General features: G+C 36.2%; 4 protein-coding genes across 4 annotated transcripts in view; 2 read left to right on the forward strand and 2 right to left on the reverse strand.

Moving 5' to 3' along the window:
- The window catches only part of LOC126760019 (uncharacterized), a 136,152-nt gene extending 118,128 nt beyond the window's left edge, over positions 1 to 18,024 (reverse strand). Inside the window, exon 1 of the mRNA XM_050475344.1 lies at positions 15,271 to 18,024. Within this exon, the coding sequence (XP_050331301.1) occupies positions 15,271 to 16,276 (1,006 nt within the window). The 5' untranslated portion in view covers positions 16,277 to 18,024. The remainder of the gene's footprint in view (positions 1 to 15,270) is intronic.
- A 579-nt stretch (positions 18,025 to 18,603) lies between these two features.
- On the forward strand, positions 18,604 to 19,527 carry LOC126760201 (ADP-ribosylation factor-like protein 2). The gene is made up of 3 exons (XM_050475667.1): positions 18,604 to 18,777; positions 18,855 to 19,209; positions 19,276 to 19,527. Exons 1-3 carry the CDS (start codon positions 18,713 to 18,715, stop codon positions 19,408 to 19,410), a joined length of 555 nt encoding a protein of 184 aa, XP_050331624.1. The 5' UTR covers positions 18,604 to 18,712; the 3' UTR covers positions 19,411 to 19,527.
- LOC126760122 (uncharacterized protein F21D5.5) lies at positions 19,440 to 21,343 on the reverse strand. The gene is made up of 3 exons (XM_050475555.1): positions 21,234 to 21,343; positions 19,972 to 21,168; positions 19,440 to 19,916 (listed from the first exon to the last, which is right to left on the reverse strand). The coding sequence occupies exons 2-3, from the start codon at positions 21,143 to 21,145 to the stop codon at positions 19,474 to 19,476; spliced, it is 1,617 nt and encodes a 538-aa protein (XP_050331512.1). The 5' UTR covers positions 21,146 to 21,168; positions 21,234 to 21,343; the 3' UTR covers positions 19,440 to 19,473.
- Positions 21,344 to 21,671: 328 nt separating this feature from the next.
- LOC126760036 (uncharacterized) lies at positions 21,672 to 26,613 on the forward strand. Its single transcript, XM_050475378.1, has 10 exons — positions 21,672 to 21,972; positions 22,023 to 22,343; positions 22,409 to 22,586; positions 22,905 to 24,002; positions 24,074 to 24,176; positions 24,277 to 24,432; positions 24,775 to 24,917; positions 24,979 to 25,676; positions 25,749 to 25,820; positions 25,907 to 26,613. Exons 1-10 carry the CDS (start codon positions 21,788 to 21,790, stop codon positions 26,211 to 26,213), a joined length of 3,261 nt encoding a protein of 1,086 aa, XP_050331335.1. The 5' UTR covers positions 21,672 to 21,787; the 3' UTR covers positions 26,214 to 26,613.
- Positions 26,614 to 27,281: the final 668 nt, after the last annotated feature.

Below are 27,281 nucleotides of genomic sequence, written 5' to 3' on the forward strand. Positions count from 1 at the left end.
CATACAAACTGACCTATAAAATGCAAGTCCTGGTATGGAAAACTTTTTCATTTGACGGGATATCAGGCCGAAATTTGGCATGGATCATTTTTTAAGAATACTCTATATTCTCTGATTTTTTTTTCGGACCACTACAGCATGTAGCTTACATACAATCTCCCCGATCAAAATCAAGTCCTTGTATGGAAAACTTTTTTATTTGATGGGATATCAGGCCGAAATTTAGCATGAATTATTTTATAAGGATACTTTCAAATCTTCGAACAAATTTTATAAATCGGAGCATTATAGCATATTGCTGCCATACAAACTGATCGATAAAAAAAATGTTCTTGCTTTGAAAACTTTTTCATTTCACGCGATATCTTCACAAAATTCGGCATGGATTATTTTCCAAGATAACCTCTCAATCTTCGGGCATATAATTAATATCGGACCACTATAGCTTTTAGCTACTGACCGGAGAAAAAAAATTCTTATAAGAAACCTATTTATTTGTAAAGGGTATACTAGCTTCGCTGCAATCGAAGTTCATGTTTTTTCTTGTTTTTATTTTATTTTTTTATTTTTGTTTTCAAACTGCTAAATAGAACTTAAGGGTGCTCTATTGTATGCGCTGATCAGAGCAGCAGCTGTTGTTTATCATGTGCCATATAATGCGCCGCCTTGCCACAGTCGTGCCGAACGGTATTTAAATTAATTACAAAGCGTTAATTTGTAAATATGTAAAAGGTGTGCATAGCGTCAAAGCCATTTAACATTTTCACAAGTCTAAAAGATTTCTTAACTATAATATATTGCAAAAGCCGCCACTAATTTCAGTACAAAACGCCCACTTGCGGTGGAAAATTCAAAAGCCACATTTTAATTAATACACACTTAGGTATTTATGCCGCGAACAGCATCGGGTTTCAAATTAATTTTACCATTTCGTGCTATAAATCGTTATAATTTATGTATCACATAACGCGCTAACCACTTTGAGGCACTGCGCACACGACAAGCGGCCCGCTGCATGCAGCTTCATTAATTTCGAAAACTTTGAAATAAAAAATTTTAAAATAAATTGAAGCTTCTAGCTGGTATTTCGCCTTGGATTGCAGCTACGTGGCATGCACACTATAATTTTCGTTAATTTTTAATGCTTTGTTTGCTTTCAATATATACGTTTTTGTTTTTTTTTGTTGTTTTTCCACACAAATCTGTGAGCGAAGGTGAAAATCGGGCGCTGTGGCGTATCAATAAACAAAACGTCAAAATATATCGACACAATCGATGACTGAGGAAGCAGCGTGGCAACGAAGAAGCACACCAAGTACATATGCGCTACTGTGTATGTGTGTGTGACGTCAGTGGCTCGCTGCATTTTAGCCACAAGAACCAATTTAAAAAGGAAATAGCCAGAAGTTCAATGACACAAGCCAACAAACGGAATAACTATTGAACCTCTAAGTGTCTTTCCACACACATACACATATACAAAATCACACACACGCACATGCATTTGCAAGATTGAGTGTAAGCACACGTTTGCAGCGCCGCTGATGTGTGCCTGTCTGCGCTGCAGGCAGCTGTGCGGTTACAATTGCTTTCAATTCATGCTTTTTGGTACACGCTCCAGTGTGAGTTGTGGTTTGCGGCAGCACCACAGCACCGCCGCACTTTCCCCCCCTCACCTGACACGGCACACTGTGTTCTCAAGCGCAAACGAAAATTTCCAATTTTTTTTCCACCAAAGAAGTCTTCTTCTTTCAGCGCTTGGAGAAAAAGTTAAATGAATGCGGCACTAACAGGCTGCGAAGACATCGAAGGAGAGCAGAGCTGAGCTTCTTAAAGCCGCAATCAGCAGCAGCCTCGCAAGGTATTGAGGTAAGCTGAAAAGTCATTATAGGAAAACGGTTGGCAACTGAAAGGAGAGATTGTTGGGGAAAAGCGTTGCTTTTTTATTGTTGTTATTCGTAAGCGATCGACAAAAGCGCTTCAATAGTCGTGAAGATAGCCGTGCTTCCTGCGAATGAATTGCGAGGTAATTGCAATTACATAAAATTCTCATTTAATCATGCCACACAGACACATATACATGCAGGTATCTACATGCATATGCACATTCGACAAATTAGCGGTATATAGAAATTATGCTTTGAAATTGGCAATCAATGCTTCATTAAATTGGCTATAACAATTTGCTTTACAATTGCTTTAATGACCTTGTGCATAGACGGCAAGTTGAAAGCGCTAACTTCGCAGAGCCATGCCACTTTTATGTTTGTTAGCATATTGCTGAGCATTCTGATGCATACATTCCGGTTCTAGATGCGCTGCTGGTTTTGCAGATTAATGTTAAATATTCAAATGTGTTCAACCTAATAAAATTAGTAGGATTCGTCGTGTGTGGCATAATCCGAAGGATGTTGAAAAAATTCAATCAAAAATTGCTTTTAATATTTTGTTCAAAAGGGAACTGTTCTCACTGAGCACTTCGGTAAGAGTATAATTTTTTTTACAGTAATTATCTTGTTATTTTTCTATTTATTTGTTATTTGTGAAGATATTTTGTTAAATGAAAACATTTCTTTTCAAGAATTTAAATTTCATATGTCAGTTTGTATGACAGCTATATCGCTGTAGTGGTCCGATCTGTAAAATTTATTCGAAAATTGTACCGTTTCTTAATCTCCGTTAAATTTTGTAAAGATATCTTACCAAATAAAGAAATTTTCCATACAAAAAATTGATTTTGATAGGTCAGTTTGTATAACAGCTATATGTTATAGTGGTAACTGGTTCAAGTGCCTTTGTTGTCACTATTGTTGTTGTTGCTCCGACAAAAAAGCAGCGTCTTAGGGCGAAAAGGACGTGTACACAATTTTAAGTTGATATCTCAAAAAACTAAGGGACTATTTACATCTATACAATATAGGGTCTCTGACATTTCCATCTGACTTTACTAACTTCATGAAAACTTAACTATTTATCCATTCTACACTGGCCACTGTAAGCTCAAGAAGCACTTTTATAAGATGGACCTAGCTTCTCATGCAAATTGCCGATTCTGCAACAGGGAGCCTGAAACTTCAGAACACCTAGTAATTGATTGCATAGCAGTCTGCAGATGCAAAACAAAAGTCACTGGATCTATGTTTCCAAATAGGGATCACATCACCTCACTAGCAGCACCTAGCCGTATACTGGAATTTAGCAATATGCTTGGACTAGGTGGGTCGAAGTGACTTAGAAGAAGACACAATAGACCTAAGGTCAAGGTACAATTCTCATCTATTTATCTTATCTTAATATACCCTATACAGGAAATAAAAAAATTACAAGAACTTCTATATTTATTTTCGAGTTCGTGAAGAATAAAAGTCGTTATCAGCAAGTTTTTATAATCTGTAAGACTCAGAAACCTTATTTCTTGAGATTAGAATAAGAGTTATGCCAAAGAGAGTTGTCCAAAGCTAAATGCAATCCTTATATTTCAGGCTTCAATTTTATTATGACTCCGGTAATCTTATTAGCAGGCTACTCTAAAGATCGGTGAGGCCAAACGATATTCAGAAGGAATTTTTTTGTGAGAAAGAGACAAAAGGTTGCGACAGCTGTCTACTTCTAGTTGAAATAGACTTCCTACTTTTCTTCTTAAACGACTGCGATAGTTTTCTTTAAAGCACTTTAAGGCAAGAAATCAGAATTAGAGATTAATGTGCTATAACTGTATTCTTAATATAAGTGTATTGCATGTTTCTTTTAACATTTCGCAACCGCTTTGAGTCTTATAGTTAATACTCCGGTTCTCTTCAAATAATTTCTGGTTTATTCCATAAACCCATAAAGATTACAACATTATCACAAAATTGCTGAGGAACAAGTACGACCAACCATTCTGGGAAGCAAAAATGCCAAGCAATAATAAGTCAGCAACAATTGGCAACGAACGCAAAGCTATGCAACAAACGCCAATAATGGCTATAAAATCGAATTGGCTTGATGTTGCATGAACAGCAGATCAGCCGTACAACACCGGCGTGCAATGGGCAAAAGAGCAAATTGTAGGTATTACAAAGCAACAACAAATAGATATGTATACATAAAAAGGTATATAGTTTACTTGTGTATGTATGGTGCATGCCTGAATGCTGTCGCGGGCAACAAAGCCGCGCTGCAACTATTTATTGCATTGCACCTTGAGAAGGTTATTGAATATCGACGCTGTCAGGACGACAGCCAACCGAACCAGCAGATAGATGACGGCCAACTTACTGGGCGGTTGGGTTGGCCGATCGAAAGGTGGCGTGAGGGCACGGTTGATGCAATTCTAATTTACCACTTCGGGTGTGTGTGTGTGTTTGGCGAGCGAACAACAAAACCTGCAGAATGCCAAGGCCACAAAGTGGAGCTTTAATGGAACGCAACGTAATGTTGCACTGCAGACAGCCGACGATGTATCTTTCTGCAGCGTTTATTGCCACATTCTTAGTGTCCAGTTTGCAGTGCTTTGTTGTGCTTTATGTTCATTCACGGTTGTCGTTTCTTTTTTACTTTTGCATTGCACACATCTACACTTGTACCTTTGCTGCATTCCATGTGCCACACGGCGCAGTGTTCAAGTGTGCGTGAGTGTGTATGTTGATTTGAAGGTATGCGTGTGTTTATTCTGCGTTGTGTTTATTTACTTTTGTACTTTTTTCGTGTTTTGTGTTTATCAAAAAGTCAACATTTGCCCACTTTTGGCTCGGCTCTGCCTACGATGGCGACTCGTTTCTCATCGACTTTGTGTGTGTGTTTGTGTGTGTGTGAAGCCCGTCGCTGTGGCATGCACCTTATGTGCCAAGTACTGTGACTGGTTCAAGTGCCTTTGTTGTCACTTTTGTTGTTGTTGCTCTAGCTGCTGCGGCAAGTGCCCTGGCCTTCTTCGGGCTGCTGCAAGGTGTTGTGTGAAGTGAACGCTGTTGGAATTTCAGTTTGATTGCTCTGTCGATTTTTTGTGTCATTTTAGTTTTTAGTTGCTTTTTTCTTCATTTTTTATTCCTCACATGATTTGGTAAACAACAACAACAGCAACAAAAAAAACTTGAATATATAAACAAAGCGAAGTGTAGAACACAAAGCGAAATGAAATGAAAAAAGATACAATCAAATTCTCATCATTGCTGGAATTGGAATTGGATTCGGTTTTGGCCGGTCCGAGGTGTGTTTTGTGTAGCGCGTTCGCTTTAAATTCATGTTTATTGCACTCTACTATTTTTTCTGTGCCTTCAAGTCACCATGCTGCCATTGTTGTTTGTATTTTAAAGTTAAAATTGTGATTTTACAATTATTGTTGTTGTTGTTTTTGGAATTTAGTTTCTTGTTGATTTATTTGTGGTTATTTGGTGCATTTTCGTCGACCATTTTTGCTATTGTTGTACGCTGCGGATGTGGCTGCTGTGGTTTAGTGGTCGTGTGGCTTGTGGAGTGTTTCTCCTCTGTTTTTCTGCTTGACTGGAGCGATGTCTAGGAATTTATAAAGCACGCACTAACGCAGGGAATTCAGTTATAAAACTTGCATATGAACATGTGTGTATGTGTGCATGCTTGCATAAATACATACATACATATGGATGCTTACAGTTGCATATGAAGCAGTCTTGCGGCCGTTTGCTGCAGAAACTTTTTGTTCTGCTTTTTAATTACAGTTTTGTAGAAGTAGTTTTGTACTTCAATTACGATATACACTTTATTTTCGGCATTTATTAAGAAAAACCTAATTTCAGAAACAAGGCACCTGTCATGTGGAGAAATAACAATTTTTAAATATTTTTTTACACGCAATATTGTATTGTATTTTGAAAATTTGAGGTTATATTTTAAAAAAATATATGTATGTATTACCAAATTTTTGGATGAAATGTATGTAAATACATATGTACGTGTTTTGTGCAGCATGAAGTGCAAAATTAAAACTCGGTTTTAAGCTTAAACTTTGATGATACTCATTATTTATTGGTTTTAAAGTGAACTTTTAAACAAATCCAACTTGAAAAGATGTTCACTGGGTTTCATTAAAGTACTTCACAAAGACAACCGGAAGTTCGAAAATCGTTTTATTAGGTATATGGGGCCTCAGGGAAGTATTGGCCCGATTCAACCCATTTTTGATTCATAGATATACTATTATCAGAAAAAGATGCTCTCTGAATTTCAATAATATATGCCATTCACTGACCGATATTTTCAGCCAAAAGTCACCTACAGATACTGGGGTCCACATATTCGGTACCGATGGCATTGAACAGTTTTGGCTGAAAGGCATTATTCGCGCAAAGTTTTATCTCGTCATATTAAATTCTTCTTGCTTTGTGTACTGGAAAGTGAAAGGATCAAATGGAATTTAAAATTGTGTTATATGGGAAGTAGGCGTGGTTGCTGTCTATTTTTACACGGTGACATAAGAATGTAAGAAGAATGCCACGTACTAAATTTAGTCGAAATCGATCCTGCGGATCCCGAGATATGGGATTTCACCTAATCGTCCAATTTTAACCCCGGCTCTCATAAAGCCCTCTCACACGGTCGAGTCGACACAGCTCGTCACTCTGATGAATTTTATACATACATATGTATATACTTTATGTATAGGAACTTTGTCTTCGGGACGTTAAGAGCATCGTGACAAAACGTATAAATATTGGGTAGTCGAAAAAGTCTTTTCGTTGCAGAAATTTGGATTTACACAGAAATTTGATTTTACATAATGCCTCCAGAGGAAAAATGACAAAAAGTGGTCGACCAAATTGGTACATGTTTGTTTATTTATTAGTATAAATATAAAAAAATAAGTTGAAGTTTGATTAGAAATACGAAAAGACTTTTTCGACTACCCAATATTAATTAAAGATTTAAGAAGAATTTGTTTGTGTTATTTATTTACGAATTTTTTCATATATATTATTTACGGTTATTTTATTTTATTGTTTTATTCACAATATAATTATTTTTTTTATATTTACAATTCATGTTTTTTTTTATATATTTACATTTTAATTACCAATTTTTTAATGTCGAACCATTTATAATTTGAAATTCTCCAAAAACGAGTGACGCATGAGCAAGTTGCAAGTATGTTCTCACAAAAACAATAACATTGTGCGCTTTCATTTCAGAGTTTTTGTTTACTTTTGAGACCCATGAACGCTCAGCACTCTACCTTAATGCTCACTCCCAATCAAGCCAACGCTTGTAGAATATGGGAGTGTCCCGTGAGACTTATACGTGATGACATGCTTGGTTTTCGCACATATGTTGCAATTTAGTTGTTACGTAAAAACCACTAACAGTGACCACCAATACACTCTAAACCAGCTGTCAGCAATTCAAGACGTCAAGCGTATAAATTGAGGGCAACAAAAAGTATGTAACAGTTTATTCTTAATTTTTTAACAATTGATAGATGATAAGTTGTACTTGCAACAGCATATGTGCATATGTGTATAAGAAAACTTTATGAAAAATCGTTGAAATATGCAAACACGCACACACATAAAGGCAATGCATGTTTATCTGCACATATTTTTATACCGTTAAGCGCACTGTTTTATATCTACGCTAGCTCACAAGCAAAAATCACTGTCTTTAAATTGTCCGCCATTCCTTTATTTTACCATTTTCTAGCCTTTTTATTGAATGTATGATGAAGAAAAACCCGCCACATGATTTTCCCAAATCATTAACTGCAATGTGGCAGCATAAACCTGCCACAAGAAAATCATTACCGCTTTGGGTGTATGGTGCAGGTTGCAAACACACACGCTGCAAGCACAATAAATTTATGCGCCGACCACGTCCAGCAGCCCAAAATGGTTAGCCGTCAATTATCTTACAAAACGGTTTAAGTGTGCCATTTGTGGTAAAAACGGCGCGTTTTTATTTGCAACGCGACAGGAATGGTTGGCGTTGCACAGTGTTTTAGCGCACACTGTTTAAACATATGTACATGTGCATGTAGGTGTGTTGTAAGTGTGTGTATATTTATCAAAGTGACAATCACGCTGTATTTTTATCCGTTTACGCTTGCTCACTTGTTCAGACAAGGAAAAACAAAGATTTTTTTCTATTTCTCATGCATGTTGCAAGACAACTTTTCCATTGCGTGAGTGTAATGAATTTTCTGGCGACACAAATTTCTTGCCAATTGATTTATTACCCGCTAGAAATCATTGTTGTTGTTTTTGCTGTTATGTTTGTTATTGTTGTTGGTTGTTCTTTTGCTTTATTAAATTTTGTTGACTGTTGGCTACTCTTGTGTTTGTATAAGTACATACATGTGTATCAATGGTAAAAATGCACCATGCAATGTATACAGTTAGTCGCCTAGTATCAAAATACTTTGATATTATCGCGCTACACTTGTCAAATATCAATCTATTTTTAAAGTGAATGTTTAAGCTGCTTGTAAAAGCTTGTGAAATGTTGAAGCAATAAGCTTCTCCATGCTAAGAAAATTTATAAATATATATATGTATATATGTATGTATGTATGTATAGGGTATAAACACCATATCTGTATGCATATGTATATAGTACACAAAATTCTTATAAAACTTTCTTTAAAACCTAAAATTAACGTTTCTGAAAAAATGTTTAGATTCATTTCTAAAATTGTTACTGTTTTGTTGCAAATGTTTAGATACATTTAGAAAAAATTGTATAAAAAATGTTTAGGCGCATTTATAGAAAAATGTATAAAAAATGTTTAGACACATTTATATATAAAATTATTAGGCACATTTATAAAAAAATGTTTAGACACATTTATAAAACAATGTTTAGGCATATTTGTTAATAATGTTTAAATTGATTTAAAATAAAATTTTAGACAGCTTTAAAAAAAATGTATTTGTAGAAAAAAGTTTAGAAACAAGTGCAAAAATGTTTAGCTACATTTTTAGAAAACGTTTAGAAACATTTGCAAAAAAGTGTTTAGATAAATTTGTAAAAAAAATATTAGATACATTTACAAAAACTGTTAATACACATTTATAATAAATGTTTAGAAACATTACTTAGAGACATGTCTAAAATATGTTTAGATGCATTTGTAAAACGAATTTTAGTGCAGTTGCAAATAAATTTGCATTAAAATGTTTAGATACATTTCTAGCAACATTAAAAAAAATATATTTTTTATATACATACATACATGTATATATGTATGTATTTACACACCTTACGCCTATTTCCACTTAACAACCAAAAGGTGCTCCACCAAAAAAATGGCTCTCAACGCGGCCCAACCATTTAACAGGATTGAGGTCACGCAGCCAGTGAACAGATTAGCCGTTTTATAGCTGCTACTTTTTGGTTCATAAAAGTGTGCATTCAATTTATACAGTTTTACAGTTAAACAACATTTTTAAAATGCAAATTAAATATAAAAACAAAGCAACAAAATACACTGTTTTTTTATGAACGACCATGGAGCCGTAGACAACTTTATCATGCAACCATAAAATGATTGCCGCAACAGTAGTTTGATTGTGTATTGCCAATGCATGCCGGTGTCTATACACACATACATATATGAATATGTATGTACACACATGCATAACTTCAGTTATATAGCGGCAATAGCGATCCTCTGATATAAAGGTAAACTCACTGAATCGAAACAAATATCCCCGGTGTGTGCGAGAAGGCGCAACACCGTTGCAAATACTGGCACATACACGCATACAATACATATGTATGTATGTATGTATTTATGTGCAATTGAAGTTTTCATATTAACAACGAATTTAAATGCTTTGTTGTTAGTCAGTTGTCGGAAAGGTAGCAGACAGTTGGTGGTCACCGAGCTCACATGCGACATACATATGTGTGGATGTCTGTGCTTGCTGCTTGCTAGCAAACATAGTGGTTATGCGCTTATGTATAGGTATACATATGTATGTATGTATGTGGCAATGATAGTTGGCGCAAAGTTGCTGGTAGCGGGTTGTCACACATCGCTGCCTTTTGCTCCGACCACCGCGCAATTGTAAATTATTGTACAAAAATAAAAACACACACACTTACATATGCATATAAAAATTGATAAATAGATTTGTGTGAGTGTGCGCACCCGCTAAGGGCCATTAACATTAACATTTTTAGCCACAAAAAAGCAATAAAATAGAAATTAAATTTGAAGGAAATGCTCGTAAACCAAAAACTGTACGAAATATTGAAACGAATACTGAAACGAATATTGAAACGAATACTGAAATGAATATGCTGTCAGAGTGCGGCACGCATATGCTGCCGTAAGAGCAAAAATACGATTTTATGCAGCGTGGCACCCGAAACAGCTGATTATTTACTGCATTCTCTGAAATTTACAAAATGTTATTCTTGAAATGTGTTGCAAATTCCATGTTGCAACATCACAATCGCCTTACAAGTAGTTGAAGTTGGGCTACAAAGGCAGTAGAGTTTTATATGCTGTTTTCAAGCCATTGTTTTATACAAATAACAGCTGAATATTAGCGTGCCACGTGCAACATGCAATTAAAATAACATAATATATACGCATGCAACACGCCACGAAAGCCATCTGTTGACCTGGCTACCTGCCGTTAGCATACAAATGTATTTGCACACACACATATGCATACTTGTAAGGTTATGCATACATACACACACAGTTTTTTTCATCAAACTGTTTATATTGCCAATTGGCAGCTGTCCGTCTGCCCCTGTGCAAGAGAGTGCAAGAGAATTGACTTTTGTGCAGCGTCTGTTATGTGAAAAAGCAGAAATGCGCACATCCATAGCAACTTAATTTTACTACAAACACTCTTACATAAAAATAAGTAAAAATGCATGCAGCAGTTTTCAAATATCATGAGTTTCAGCAAGAAAGCAGCGCAAATTTTGCGGCTATAAAATAAAATTTGCGCTCAAAATTGCAAATTATTGCGCAATTGCCTTTTGAAAAACACATTTGTGCAATAATTTTGCGATTCTTATATACTTCAAATAGAATTATAAGCGATTTCCTAAAGTTGCTTGCTTTGTGCAACAGATTTCTAATTCGGACTAGCCTCGCCGCCTCTGCTCTTGCCTTCGTGCGTTTCTGCTTTCGAGCAAGCCATGAGCTGGCAATCGCTCTAAGATTATCTTTTCTTTAATTTTTCTTTAATTTTTTTCTTTAATTTTTTTTAATTTTTTTTTTTTTTTTTAATTTTCGTTCTTTATTTTTTTTAAATTTTTTTTCGCTTATTTTGCATGGTGTTGAAAATCAAAATCGTATTTTTCGAACACAAACAATTTGCCACTTGCCAACATTCTGCCGGTCAGACGCCAAAATTTTCGCGCAGCCACAACAAATTGGCATGAATGCCGCAATGGCGCTTGTGTAAGCATATAAAACATATTTATGTATGTATTTTGAGGCATGTGAATCTGCAATGGCAGTGCCTATGTATGTGTGCTTGTGTGCATGAATTCTACTTAAAGTTGAGACATCAGACAGCAAATGTGCAATATAAAATGCTTACGAAATTTATTCGAATCGAATTAGCTGACGCATCAGTGCTGGGAGCACGAACTACTATATATCGATTGTACATACATATGTACATACATACATACATACTATATGTATGTGCAACTGTAGATGCAAAATTTTCGATTGAAATCAAGCAACCACATTTGACTTTGTTTCGTAAACAAAAAAGTATTTTATAAATCTAAAAACATACTTGCAGTAGCCGAATAAAATTCAATTGCTTTCTGATTCGCAACAGTCTGAATATACTTCGAATGAAACACTGAACAGATCCACTAACAACCTCGAAAGTTATATGGTGATTCTAAAAGTTATTAAATGTTGCTTGAGCCAATCTTCATTTCGTCCCTAAAAATCTTGTACAGGTGGAAGTCTGAGAGGATTTTCACTGAATTATTTGAAATAGTTTTTCCATTGAATATTTTTTCAAAAGAAGTAACAAAATAACCCGACCAGGTGAGGAATAAGGGATTAAAAAGAACAAATATTGGGTAGTCGAAAAAGTCATTTCGTATTTTTAATCAAACTTCAACTTATTTTTTTATTTATAATAATAAATAAATAAACTCTGGATATATACGACTTCAACGATATCTATTGACAAAATACGAAAAGACTTTTTCGACTAACCAATACTTTAATCATCTTTTGACTTAAAAAAAAAGTATTTTCTTCTCGAATTTCCTGAAAGAAGTATTAAAATATCCCAACCAAGTAGGAAATATGAGGTTAAAGCATACAACATTGGGACATTCTGAAATGCTTTCCTTTTTCTACTGCTTTCCTGACTTAGATTTCTGCGTCGGATCTACTCCTGATAGCTTTTCCTCTACTCAAATACCGACACGGGATAGCGAAAGTGCTGGCGAAGGGGCGCCGTAAGTTTCTTTACAAATTGTTCAAAATTTAGAGAGAACCAGAAGTTGGAAACTCACTCTGCGAGGGGTAATATTAACTATTACATTGCTCACTGTGCGCTGAAAGTTAGTTAAGGAGGGTCTGTTCTCATTATCGAAAACATCAAGTCAGCAAAAAGCTCGCAGGAGACGGCACCTTATCCCAATTACATCGACATGGAAACAAGTTGTACCCATGTTGTCCTTTTGGGTTCTAGTGCTGTACTGTGGTTTCAAAGCACAGCTGGCAGAGATGCTTCTGGCCTAATGCAGAACGCAGAAGACCCACTGAACTCAGTAAGACTTCTCACCGGACATTGTTCAATAAGGGCCGGTGTTCTCAGTCGTCCAAGTGGAACAACCCAAGTTAGATTGGGTCCAGTTCTCTGACTTTTATTTATCGTAAGTCCATGAGTTTTATTTCCAGTTATTCCTATAGAAAAAAACTTTCATCGGAAACTACAATGAACTCATTATTATTAAAAATGTGCTATGGTATTTACGCACACTTGTTTCATAACTACTACTGGGTTCTTAAAGGTACGCTGATAAAGTTGTCCAAGGCATTAAGCCATGATTTATGAGCTTATGTGAATATATATGTTTTGAATTAAAATTGAATGGACTGAATCCAGTTGGATTAGTAGTTAAATATTTGATAGATTAGCACTGAAACGTGAACTTGATAGAGAACCAACAGACTTAGCATAAAGACCAAAATCCAGCACTACTTTATTGTTATAACAAAACACATAAAAAATATCAAGGCATTGCAGCTGCCTTCGCGCACCGCCTTGCCTAAAAGCATATGCTTTCAAAACATTGAAAATGTGTTCTTAAATATTACGCAATCATAAAAATTATCACACTTTTAAATTGCAATTAAAGTGCGCTATAATAGTCTTTCATATGGGCATTTGCTATATCAGCTGACCCTGTAAGAAAAATGGGCAGCCTTTCTTCTGCTTGAAGTTAGCTGTATCTGGTATGAGTTCGTTGAATTATTATCTACCGAAAAGTGGAGAAGATTTCGTTTGCGAATTACTATGAAATTTTGGTAATAAAATTTAACTTTTACACTCTGCTCTCTATCAAAATTGCAAGCTTTGTCTTTTTTTCTTCATTTTTCAAACACCAGCACAGACTCAAAGAGGCAATAAGCGCCTGCTCCGAACATCATAATCATTATTATAACGATAATTAACAACACCAGTGAACAAATTAGATGAAGTACTGCATAAAAGCACAGAATGTGGTGGCATGCTCTCAAGCTGTTGTTGCCAAAGCTGCGCTAACCAACTACCAACTACTTCTACTTCAGTCTTTTTTTACCTTTTGCTCAGCGACTTTTCATATTTTTTGCAGACGATTTTCGCTTCTCGCCTCTTCAACTTCTTCGCGCTTTCATTTGCTATTTTTTTAATTGCTACTCTTCCGTAGGCAAGCATTTAGCGAAGGTGATAATTTGTGATTTTCGCCTTTTTGCACAAAGCAAAAACAAACACAACAAATGCAATGGAGCTTGGGCATTTCACACTTGGCCGCCGGTTGGCCTGGTTTCATTATTTATTAAGTTATTCTCACTTCAATGAGGTAACAAAGGCGGAGTGGGCTATTCACACACACTCACACAAACATGTATACATAAATATACATATATATAAATAAGATGAGTGACTATTGTGGGTGGTGGAGTGGCAGAGGCGCTACTTTTGCGCTTTTTAGTTAGGCAAAAATTAAATTGAATATTTATTGCGCACTTTTTTGTCGGTTGAGAGTCGAGCGGCGTTGATTGCGTAGAGTTGTGCTCACGATAAGATTTTAAATTACATATCTACAGAAATATTTATGCGAGTATATACGAGTATTACATACTGGCAGAATATGAAAAATTGGAACGCAATGTTTACATACCGACATTGAGATAAGATTTTATCATTTGCACTTGTTTGTGTTGCGATAACTTATTAATTATTTTTGTATTACTATATACATATGTTTGTATGAACACTTGTATGAAAAATAAGGTTTTATTAATAACTTTTAACATTAAGTAGAAAATAGGCAACCGAATCCCGCTCTGCTTTACTTTTACTTTCTTGCTTCGAAAACTTTTGAATTGTTAAAAAATTAAGAAAAACCGTTAATTTAGGTTACACTCAGCTATAATACCCTCCAGAGGTGCTTTTCGTACAGCATGAAAGGGTATAAAAAAATTTGTATTTTGATTTTGATCGTTCAGTTTGCATGGCAGCTACAATATACTATAGTGTACCGATATCGGCGGTTCCGACAAATAGTCAGCTTCTTAGAGAGAAAAGGACATGTGCAATGTTTCAGATCAATACCTCAAAAACTGAGGGACTAATTATAATATACACTGAGGAACATGGCTAAATCCATTCAACTCGTGATGCTGATCACTTTTATGCTATTTTATAGGGCCTCCGAAGTTTCCATTTTGATTTTACAAACTTCGTGGCAAACTTATTACAACCTGTTTGGAGTAAATTGACATGGTGACATGTAAAGAACCGTTTAGCTGTCAGATCTCAAAACTACTTTCAACTATTTTATGCCAGCTATTTTCGAATATTGGCTTTCTACTCGACAGGAACCCAGCAATGATCTGACACAATTCTAAAGAAATAAAAGAGACTTAGAAATTATGGAGTATGAAAAGACAACAGAACTTTGCAGGAGAATTTTTTACATTACATTTTCATGGCAATCGCAATTAAGGCCGAACGCCCACTATTAACTAGTTTAATATTTCAATTATATTTACTAAAATATAACTTAATTAAATGAGGTAAGCAAAAATAATAATAACTGTATGACACTTACGAACTGTGACCATCTTCGGATCGTAGACGGAGACGCGCTGCTCCACAGCTATGATTTTTCGTTGCACAGTGCGCGCACGCTCACCAACCGACAGCAGCTCGGTCTGCAACTCATCGAATATGTCATTAGCTAATAGCACCAGCGATGCCAATTGACGCAAGGCATTGCTCAATGTGAGATTGCTGATGGATTCGAATTCATGGCCGGACACAATTTTCGCTGCTGTTGGCGATTGTGTGCGCTGTTGTTGTTGCTGCTGCTGACGCTGTCGTTGCAATTGTTGTAATTGTAATTGTCGCTGACTTTGCTGCTGCTGGCCGATCTCTCCGGCGCTAGCGCTACGCGTTGGTGATGGTGCGGTGGATAAGAATTCCACATGGTGTTTGAGCTTCTTTAATGAAAGCGGTGCAGCTGGTGTAGAAGTCGATGCCACGGAAATGTCTTCTTCCGTATCGGTAGCATAACTGAAACTACATGTATAACCGTTTGTTTGATTATGTTGCTGAAGTTGTTGTTGGTGTTGCAGATGATGATGATGATTATGATGTGAGCAATCGACGACATCACGCATCGGCGTGGTTGGCGCTGATGTGGCAGTTGTTTTTGTTGCTGTGAAACCAAGTGTACTCGTTGTTTCGCCGTTTTGTTGCGACACGTGTATTATAGCTCGCGTAACGGTGGTGTGGTTCGCACCCACAGTGGGTGTGCCCGCAAGACTACGCGTTTGCTGTTGCTGCTGCAGCTGCTGTGCAGTGTCCTTGGCAATGGCTGTTGTCCTTGAAAGTACACCACCATTCTCAACGCAAGCTTCCTCTCTCACATTTTCTACGCTCATATGTTGTTGTGGCGGTTGTGTTTGTGTCGTTTGTTTATTAATACAGTTGTTGTTTTTACATTTGCCGGGCGTGCAATGGAATTTGGCGGTTCGCGTGCGCTCGTCAACTCTGGAGGAGGCGGAAGCTAACGCCAGCCGCGTCGGTTGCACGACGCGCTGTACGAACGGCATCTTCGGCTCTCAGCGTGCTTAAGTATGAAGAGAGTGGGTATTTTTGTTTGTTATTGCAATTATCTGTGTAGGATTTTCGCTGGCAATGTGGGTGGCGGCCGGCCGGCAAAGTTTTTATGCTTTGTATGATTGTTGTTGTTACAATGCGAAATCCAACAACTTTTTTGTAAAGAAAAATTACTACATTATGTTAGGTTGTTAAAAAATTGGCAGTGTGGTTTTATATAAAACCTATTTTATTTTCACAATAAGTAGGCACTGCGAGGTTTTATTGGCACTGGCACTTCAGCATTTTTTCTTCATTACACATCACTTTTTATAAACACTTTGGAAATGATAAACATATTTTATTTTTTATTTTTTAACATTTAACTGATTACACTTATCTCTTAATCTCTGCTCTTGATATGGTTCTACACCTTACATATATTTCGCTTTCCTATTATGAGCATCAACTGCACTTTAAGAACTTCTCTCACTCATTATTTTTCACTTCTGCTGCTCTCTTGTCGCACTTTTTTACTTTTTTAATGTACAAGCCTAAGTTAGCATTTGCTTTGATATCCAACAATTTCTTCATCTTCATTTGCCGGCACTGTAAATATTTTTAATGCTTGTCGTGATTCAAAGCAAAAAAACTGGAAAAACAACTTTGAGCTCATGTTCGTATAATAAATCCTCAGTACAGGCACAGACATAGCGCCTTTGGCTGCCAGCATAAACGGTTGCCCTTTCGTCGCCCCGCTGGGTTTATGAAGCAGCTTGTCTTGGGTTCTATGCTTCTCAATAGGAGCGTTTTTATATGCATTGTATGTACATGTATGTATGTATATTACTTTTACGTATTTCGGAATTCCACTATAGTTCGAGTTATTGTTTTTTTTATATTTTTACATATAATCTTCAATATTAGTTTGGTATTAACCTAGTTGATTATGTGTTCCCAAACATTCGCAATATACGCTCTTTCTACAAACACTTTACACTTTAGTACAATTACACTTCGTATCTCCATTCGCACTCTAACCCACAGGTATTTTCTCTCAACTCAAATCAAACGCAAAACAATTGGTTCACAGTTATCATTCTCGGTCAGCGATGTAGTGCTATTAACCATCTATAAAATTCGTATTATGTTTATTCGACATATCGCGTGGCTGCCGCTCCTTTAAAGATTCTTTGACGGCAGTCTCAACGGTTTGTTTGGCTTATGAAGACCGGGATGCGTTGGTAGGTATACAGGTAAGTGACTGGCGATGCTGGCAAGGCGGTTTTACTGGTTTTCTTCAACCAACATAGTTCGTCACTCGAATCAGAAGTTTGAATATGTTTTATGTGGCGCGGAATTAAAGCATGTATGAATCGCTTCGGCTACACACCAATATGAATTCAAACTTAACGTTCTTGTTAAAATTAGTATTTAAAAGTTACAAAAGCTTCGAACAACAACACAATATTGATGAGTTATATTTGCTCACTATTCTGATTTAAGTAATATTAAGTACAAGTATTTTATATTAATATTTTGCTGGTTTGAGCTGTCACTTTATTATTTACACATTTGTTTATACAAGTACCGATATTTCGATTTTTTCGCGTGAAATTTGTTTGACAGTCCGGAAGTACAGGTATTGTTCCCACCGAGCCATTTCTGCTTGGCTGTTTAACCGAATTGGCAATTTGAATGATAAACGAACTCGCCTCTGAAACCAACGCAGTTTATTTCCAAACACGTCGCTCTTGCACACCGGTCCGTAATCGACTGAGGCGCGCGCGCCGCATATTCATGAATGGCCTGATGTTAGCAGCTGCTGCTGCAGCAAAACGGGGAATTTTTTTACCCATTATGGGCGTGTATATTTTGTCGGGTACACTGCAATTTGGAATTCGAAAACCAATTACGAAAACTGGAGCTGATTAGGGTTGCGTATGAAATATTCAAATGTCAGGTAAATTGAAATTTATAAAAAGTGCTAATAATTTATAAAAATATAAGTTCAAAACGAGAACTGAATATTACAGATTATAAAAAGTCATGATTGCATAACATTTTTGAGAACAAGAGCTAATGCAAATTAAATAAGTCTCTGAAGACTTTGCTTTCTTTGAACGAAACTGTTTATTTTTTAAATTTTCTGTATCTATGAAGAAACTTTATAATTACAAAAGCAAATTTTGTAATCGCTAAATATTTTTCAATTAATTTTACACAAAAAGGAAATTTATGTAAATAAGTATGGTATATGAATACGAAAATTCCTACCCTGCAATCCTACTACATGAAAACATATGATTATATGTCTTGAGTATATCGAAGTACTACCATCTCTAACTTCGAATTTAGCAATTGTCAAAAAATTTATAAACAAAAATTTACAAGTTTCAAATGCATATGAAAATTTAAATAAATATTGTGTGATATATTTGCAGTTAAAAATGGGTTTCCTTTCAGTTTTGAAGAAAATGCGGCAGAAAGAAAAGGAGATGCGTATACTTCTATTGTATGTATGGCTAAATATTAAAAAATACGAGTGATTCATACTTTCATATGTATATGGTTTGTATTTTCACCCACCAGAGGACTAGACAATGCCGGTAAAACAACCATATTAAAGAGATTTAACGGTGAATCAATCGACACAATCTCCCCAACGCTGGGATTCAATATTAAAACTTTGGAACACAATGGATATATGCTGAATCTCTGGGATGTGGGTGGACAGAAATCGCTTCGTTCATACTGGCGAAATTACTTCGAATCTACTGACGGTCTGGTATGGGTGGTAGACAGCGCAGATCGTATGCGCCTTGAATCATGTAAACAAGAATTGAGAGTTTTACTACAAGAGGAACGCCTTGCTGGGGCTACACTGCTTGTGTTAGCAAACAAACAGGATTTACCTGGAGCACTTAGCGCAAATGATATTAAAGATGTAAATCATTTAAAAAAAGCATATTTTCGTGTCAGTATTTACAATTATATGTCTTTACTTTTGTAGGTTCTTGAGCTTGACGACATAACTACACACCATTGGTTAGTTGTGGGTGTGAGTGCCGTAACTGGAGAAAAACTCTTAGGAGCTATGGATTGGCTTATAGATGATATTGCTAAGCGCATATTTACCTTAGATTAATGATCACATAATGAGAAAGGAACATTCAATTTTAGTATTATTCGGCTTCTTAATATTTAGCACTTATTTTTCTAATAAATATAATTTGTATAGTTGCTCCTCTGTTGCGCTTTTAAATTTCGGTTTTAAATTTACTTTGACAATATGTGTGAAGCCTTCGTCTTCTGTTGGATTTTTATATTTTTTCTTCATCATATTGAAAACCATTTCATTTATCTTTGAGTGGCTACTATCTGTAAGATGTCTGTATTTTATATTATGACGCACTTGCTCAACTGGCACGTTCATAACAAAACAGCGACAAGGGGCATTGTACTTCTTTGCTAGCGTTATAAACTTTTTTCGCGACTCGACATCTACATTTGTATTGTCCACGACACAAGAAGTCCCGGCCCCCAAGGCTTTCTCACATATTTTAAGGCATGCCTGAGTGCCTCCTACTGTGTCAGCATTGGCGATAGTGTAGTTATGTTGTTCAAGATACTCTTGACAAAAGTAACTTTTACCTGAAATACAAATTATTTAAATGCGAGTTCCACAAATATTCCTTAGAAAACTTACCGGACCCCGGCAAGCCCACCATAATTATCATTTCACAATTATCAGCGGGAATATCTACATTTTTAGGTTCCAAAAGCGGGATATCCTTGTTATTTACAATATCGCATGGCTTATAATCAGATTTCAGCCATTGCTCCGTAGGTTTACCTAAGAAGTGCTCCTCAGGAGTGTAAAAAGACACATTGATATTAGCCGCAAATCTACGGTCTGCTAGAGAATGATCTTTCCTACGCTTGTTTTTGCCACTGCCGCTTTCTGGACGTCCGGCCGCATCGCCAACATAGAAGCTTTTGCTTAAATCTATATCAATGCCCTCGTTTTTATTATCCACCAAATATTGCCACATTCCAATCAATGGTTTCCTGTAGTGCCCTTCTTCGATAGCGATATAAACTTGTACAGGTACTCCTAACTTTGTGAGTATATCTTTGATTTTTCTTTTAAAATCATCTAATTTTATTTTGCCACTTCCTATACCTCCTTGATTGGTGAAAAAGCAAATTTTATATCCACTTTGTTGTAACGATTTTAATTTTTTTGGTACTTCGGGGTATAATATTTGCCAATCATCGGTATGTTTTGGGAAAACATTACCAGACTTGGTGGTAATAATTGTGCCGTCAATATCATATCCAGCGATTTTGTCTGACGCTTGTACTGCGTCATCGGTGTATACCATCATAGCGCCATTTCCTACGGACTCCCAATTTCCCGTCCCATTTTTACTCATGCTGCTTACGTTTGACTTCTCTTTATCAATGGGCTTTTGTTGGTTTTGTTTTCCATTTGTGATTTTTGCTTCCGTTGTAGGTGACGGTTTGAATAGTAGCTCGAACTGATGTTTACCGTAAACAAGTTCAATGATGCTTCCATGCTCCAGATTGCATTCGCTATCCTGCATTATCATTACACCATTTACACTGCAAGGATTTACACCAATTACTCGCAACTTAGCTTTTGCATTTTCCATGTCTACGTCGAGTTCCAGTTGTCGCTTGGAACAATGAACATCTCGTATGCCAGTTTCAGATGTTCGTCCTATCAAATTTCTCCCAGAATTTAAATTAATACAATTATAATCTGATGTCATTGGTTGAAGAATACATGTTCGCTTGGCAAGTTTGGATCCACCACTGTCCGTAAGGGATCGTTTTAATGATTTGGCAACCGACATTACTGCTCGGAGTACCGTTATAACTGAAATAGTTGAAAAAGCTCTCTAAATACAAATAAATGTTTCAATTATTCGTTCAAAAACTTACAACTTTAAATTACTTTACAACAAAATAAAAAGAAAGACAACTTATACAACGTAAAAGTTTGACTTGTCGCGCCGTTATTACTAAATTTCGGCAACCAATCGTAAAAGTCGATTAATAAAAAGCGTCAGAGATTTTTAACATCAAGCCGGAAATACATTACTTGCGCAACTTTGACAAATTGTTTACCCAACCAAATCTCAGAAATCGAAACGAAGTAGATTTCGCGCAAACAACCAACGTCACTTTGTGAATAGCAGCTAATTTTAAGTTTTTAAGTTTCGTATTTCATTTAATAAAAATTTATTTGACGCTATTGAATGCGCTTAACGCTTACGCAAGTTGTGTAGTTTTGGCTTTGTAAAACTACGACTTATCGATATTTTGATTTCTTGCATATTTCAAATCGACCTTGAAAGCAGCTGATTTCGTTTTTTTATATTCGACTGTTTACTACGTTGTGTATGACCGGTTGTTTTATATTTTGAGTTTACTATAAAAACCAAAATAAACTAATTATTATTTAATTGAAAGATTTATCTTAATGTAAAGCCAAAATGGCATCATTTGAACAATTTGTATTGAAAGTAAAACCAGCGTTGGACATGTTCCTGCGGGCGCCCAACAGGGAGCATTTGGAGCGGCTTCGCTATGAACTGTTGCAATTTGACTTTAGACAAATGAAAGTATTCCATTCTCAAATATTGGCGCCACTCGTACTAAAATTGGAAGAACTAAATGGGTATATTATTGTGTATCAATAAAAGAGCGCCAATAATCTTTCTTCTGTAGAGTAAATCAGGACTTGATGACGGGCATTTTGGATTGCGTGCGCATTGTTATGTCCAAGCTGTACTTAGAGGACATACAGGAATTGCGCACGTTGCTAGTAATCGTGCTAAAGCAAATTCGTGAATCTGGTGCGATCGCAACGCGTCCGAACATAAGTGAGGAATTAAAGTTGGTTTCAGTACAATGCATTGCAGAGGCTTTGCGCCGTTCCAGTAGTGATGTATTGGAGGAATTTTATAAGCAAGAATCTGCTATGCTCCTCGGGCAGATACTATTATCGCTAGTTGAGTTTATTGAAAAAGAAATATATCGGAAATTAGTGTGAGTAACAGCGTGTTATACATTCAATGGAAAGACAAATTATTAAAATTTTTATATTCTTATAGAATTGCTTCCATAGTTTGTTTAATGACAATATTTTATGTGCATGATGAAGCAGAATTTACAGATGTAGTACTAAGAAATCAAGTAGCCGATACGATTTTTATATTTTTGCCAAAAATTGTTACTGTCTTGTTAAAAACTAGCCTTGCCGATGAAAAATTGGGTGAAACACTTAAAGCGGTAAGTATATAATAGAAATTACTCTATACTAAATACTAATTACTCTATATATTAAATATATAACAACATTTTCGGTTTACAGTATGAATTAAATAAAATGGATGTGTTTTTAATATTGGTTAAAACTTGTTTATATCTGAGCGCAGAACCTAAAAATGTTGGACATATGTAATATTATGTTTGTAATTTGAAGTAGTGAATCATAATCAATAAGACACTCAATTTCGAATTTTTTGATGATACGTTATTTTGAATTTCAGGTGACGATATTAAATATATGGTTTGTATAATTCCATAATATGTGTTTCATACTTCCAGACAGCCATTAAAGCACTGGGTCGAGTACTGTGCGTGATTTTCGATCATTCGGGTGATGTAGTTGTCAAACACTGCTACGATAAGAATGAATTTAAAAATATGTTTATTGAGGCGTCACAACTTAAAAACGATTCATCTGAATTCGATACTTACGCAACGACCAACAAAAGCTCTCAAGAACAAATTGCAAGTCGCCTGAAGCGTATGCAAAGCAGTGGTCGCTCCAAAGAATGGTTCAAGGATACTTCAGTTAAGCTCCGCATAGTTTATACACAAACAAATATTTTGCGTTCGCACGATTCACTGCGTGTGCGTACCGAATATGCACGTATGTGTTGCAGTCTAATAGAACGTTGCGGCCATAACCTTTCAGGAAACTTTATACTTTTACTCGAGAACGTGATATCGATGTCGCAGGATGAAGATAAGAATATCAGTCAACTATGTGCACAAACAATATCTCGGCTACAACAAGACAATGCTATTGAGAGTATTTTTGACGAGTACGCCGATACATTATTCGATGAACATTTAGCGAAATTGCCACGCATAATCAATCGCTGTGCCGACGCTGAGCAATACGCTGAATTAATTTTCTTAAAGGGGTTTCTGAAAAATTTAAGCGCGTCCAAAATGAAGTCTCTGTTTTTGGTGCCGAAAAATTTAGAAATGCTTTGTAGATGTCTGCTTTCAGCAGTTGATATGAAACTATGTCGCAATTTTTTAGCGGAGGAATATGCAGTACGAGAAGTTGTGGAGACTGATTTTACGGAATGTGCCAAACTCAGTTGGCGACAATATAAGCACTTGAATAGCGAACGTTGCATTAAATTAGTGGAAGATATTTGTGTGATTTTAGGCAAAACAAAAGGATTAAGTCGTTTGATGTATGACTTGCTCTTGGAGTTGCTGGATCAAAACAGTGAAGCAATGAACGAAATTTTGCTGATAATGCTGTGGGTCGGCGCAGGTGGTGAAAACCGAAGTAATTCTACCAATATGAACTTGGTAGAAATACTTACTGAAGAAATCTTGAATGATAAACACTGGCACTTAGCACTGCGGCCTGATGCCAGCTGGCGGCTGAAGGTGGATAAGGTATTTCGTCTACTCGTTTACTTATTTTTATGTCTTATAAGTGTATAAAAAATTTTCGTGTTATTATTTAGCCAACAAACTGGTTTGTGGACAATACGCCCGGATTATACGAGTCGGCAGTAGAAATTAGAACACAAGATGTTGATTCGGATGATGAAAAGGATGCGGATACAGGTTAGTAATTATTATAGATTATTATTTAAATAAGGTACAATTTTTGTATGCGATGTCAACGATAACAATTTATTTTACTTATTTTGAATTGCATTTATAGTGAGCAGGTCACAACGTGTCACCATTTTGGATGCCGAATTCAATGTATTACACACATGTCTAGCTTTAGATGTTTTAGGACACTGCGCGACAAATTTTGGCGTTAGATTTAGCAGCTATATATTTCGTTGCCTACACAAAGTGCTTTTAAAAGTGGGTAAGTATATTAAGTTTGCCATGAAGTTTGTAATATCTAGAAAGAAACGTCGGAGATCCTATAAATTATATATATATAAATGATCAATGCGAGGATCTGAGTCGAATTGATTATGTCCATCTGTCTGTTGGTTTGTATATAAGCAAACTAGTCACAAAGTTGTAGAGATATCGATCTGAAGTTTTGCACTAGTCCTTTTTCTCATCAATAAGTTGCTCAGCATACAGCTGCCATACAATTGCTTTTATGGAAAACTTTTGTATATGTCAAGTCTATTACATTTTCGGTGCAGTCGAAGTTAACTTTTTTGTGTTACATATTTTTAAATTATTTCTTCCACAGCAAGTAGCAACACAATGGTTTATCAAGCGGCCAACTTTTGCTTAGTCTCCATACAGAAAGCGTTGAAATTAGCAAGTATCTCAGAATTGATTGAAGCACATACGGATTACCTCAGCTATCATCTGAATACCATTTTAAAGCGGGTTTGTATGTTTAACTAAAATCACATATCCAGTTATTTACATAATTTTATTTTCACCACAGTCACCTGAAAGCCACGCTGCAGTTGACATATTAACGGTACTGCTTCAACTAAGCACTCGCAGAGCGTTACCACATTTGGAGAATATCTTCCAAACAATATACAATGAATGTAGTAAATCCCAACAATCGGAAAATATTAATGCATTTTTGCGTGTTTTCAATGCGTTTTTGAAACATGTCGCGCGCTGGCAAATGTCAAGTGATGTGGAGGTGTGCTCTGTGCCCATGCAAGTCGAGGATACACAAGAAGCAGATCTCCTACAAAATTGGCTGGATATATTGGAAAGAACTAGTGCTTTTGTTGAGGATGAAAGTGTGAATATGGAGAATGACACAAATGCAAAAAGTACAACAAACACCGCGGATGATGTTGAGATGAAAGATGAGGTGGCTGCAGATGATTTGAAGCCACAATTGCCACGTCACATACAAATGGTTAAGGATATAACAACGCAGGTTTTAAAATTTGTGGGTTTTGTTGACCAAACGCACCAGATACTTGCGCTCGAGTGTTTAATACAAGCTGTGCCTTTACTGCATGATTATGAAGATGAGCTGCTGCCATTGGTGCACTTAACGTGGTCACCATTGGTGGAGCGATTTCGTAACAACGACGCTGTGGTTTTAAATCGCTGTTTCACATTGTTGAATGTGCTGGCTACGCATGCTAAGGAATTCATATTGAAGCGAAGCTTAGAGTATGTTATTTTGCGCGTGTTTCCTTTAACACTTTAGGTACTTAATTTTTTTTTTTTTTACTTATTTTATAGTGATGTGATACCTAATTTGAAAGATTTCTTGCAAAAATCAGCGAAAAACAGCGTGATGGAAACAATAACCGCGTAAGTTTTTAAAATAATTTCTACATTGATAAATTTTTATATTTATTCTTATATTTCTTTCATATTTTTTTTTTTTTTTTTTGCAGTCACACACAAGAGTATAAACTGCAAGTGATTCTGCTTGAGCATTTTGCCAATCTCATTGAGAGCTTACAAATCGATGGCAAACATTTGAATGATATCGCTGAAATTGTTTCGCTTTATCTTGCGAAAGAACAGCCAAAGGAGTTGCAAGAATTGGCCATCCAGTTCTACCTACGTTTCCGTTTGTATGACGGACCGCTAGCGTACATGATTGTGCTGAAGAAAGCGCACATAAGCAATTATAAGGACAATGCAGAAAAAGTGCTGACAAATTTTCGTATAAGTGGAAGCTCCAGTAGTAGTATGTGAATAATGTTAATGAAGTTTTACTGCAATAACATTTCATTGACTCGGTCGGTGAATTGGAAATCGCGATAAAAACGCGATTACGTAATCGGAACGACTCGAACTTTTAATGCGAGTTGATTCGGAAGATTACCGAAACGGAGCATTTTCAACACTCTTACAATAATAATTGAACGAAATCAACGAAGCACTTTTAACATTTAACTGAAGATGCTTGCTTACAAATAAGATATTTATAATTCAAATTACATTGCGTGAACACTTGGAAAATAATAGTTAAGTTAAGGAGTTTTTCATAATTCACCCCCATACTTTGCATTCGTTCTGTGGGTGTAAAATAAAACAAAAATTGTTTCCAATTTCTTGTATTCAATTATACATATACGAAGTGTACCAGTATAAACTGAGCGTTTTTTTGTGAAATGAAATACCGATTTTAAATAGAACAGTAAAAAAATGTATTCAAAGTATTGACCATTGCTTATTACACATTTTGACCACCTTTCTGGTAATTTGTGGATACCATGCCGATAGAAAAGTTCGTCTTTTGAAGCAAACCAATCAGACACCCATTTTTCAAGATCTGCGTAGGAGTCGAAGTGCTGTTCACCCAAGATGTGTCCCATCGATGAACACAAATAGTAATCGGAAGGGGCCAAGTCTGGTGAATGCAATGGAATGCAAGTACTTTGATTGTATCCTGAACCGATTTTGCTTTGATTGTCTGGGCCATTTTCGTGTAACAAAATTATTTTGTCGTTTCTTCCGGTCCATTCTGGTCGTTTTCCGGTCAATGCATGGCTCAAATTGATCATTTGCGGTCTGCAGCGGTTAGTATTAACAGTTTCACCAGGTTTCAGAAGTTCATGACATACCACACCCTTCTGATCAAACGAAACACAGAACATTGCGGTCCGGATTTTATCCGGCCAATGGCTGTTATTGCAGAGATCTAACCCCGATTAGATCGGTAAGTTTTAATTTAAGCTTGTCGTCACTAAAGGAACGCCTTACAGCAGGGTTGTTCCGTATCCTCCTGAATCGTGCTGGTCCAACCCGGGGTCATAGGAA

This window comes from Bactrocera neohumeralis, chromosome 2 (assembly GCF_024586455.1).
Source record: "Bactrocera neohumeralis isolate Rockhampton chromosome 2, APGP_CSIRO_Bneo_wtdbg2-racon-allhic-juicebox.fasta_v2, whole genome shotgun sequence".
NCBI lineage: Eukaryota > Metazoa > Arthropoda > Insecta > Diptera > Tephritidae > Bactrocera > Bactrocera neohumeralis.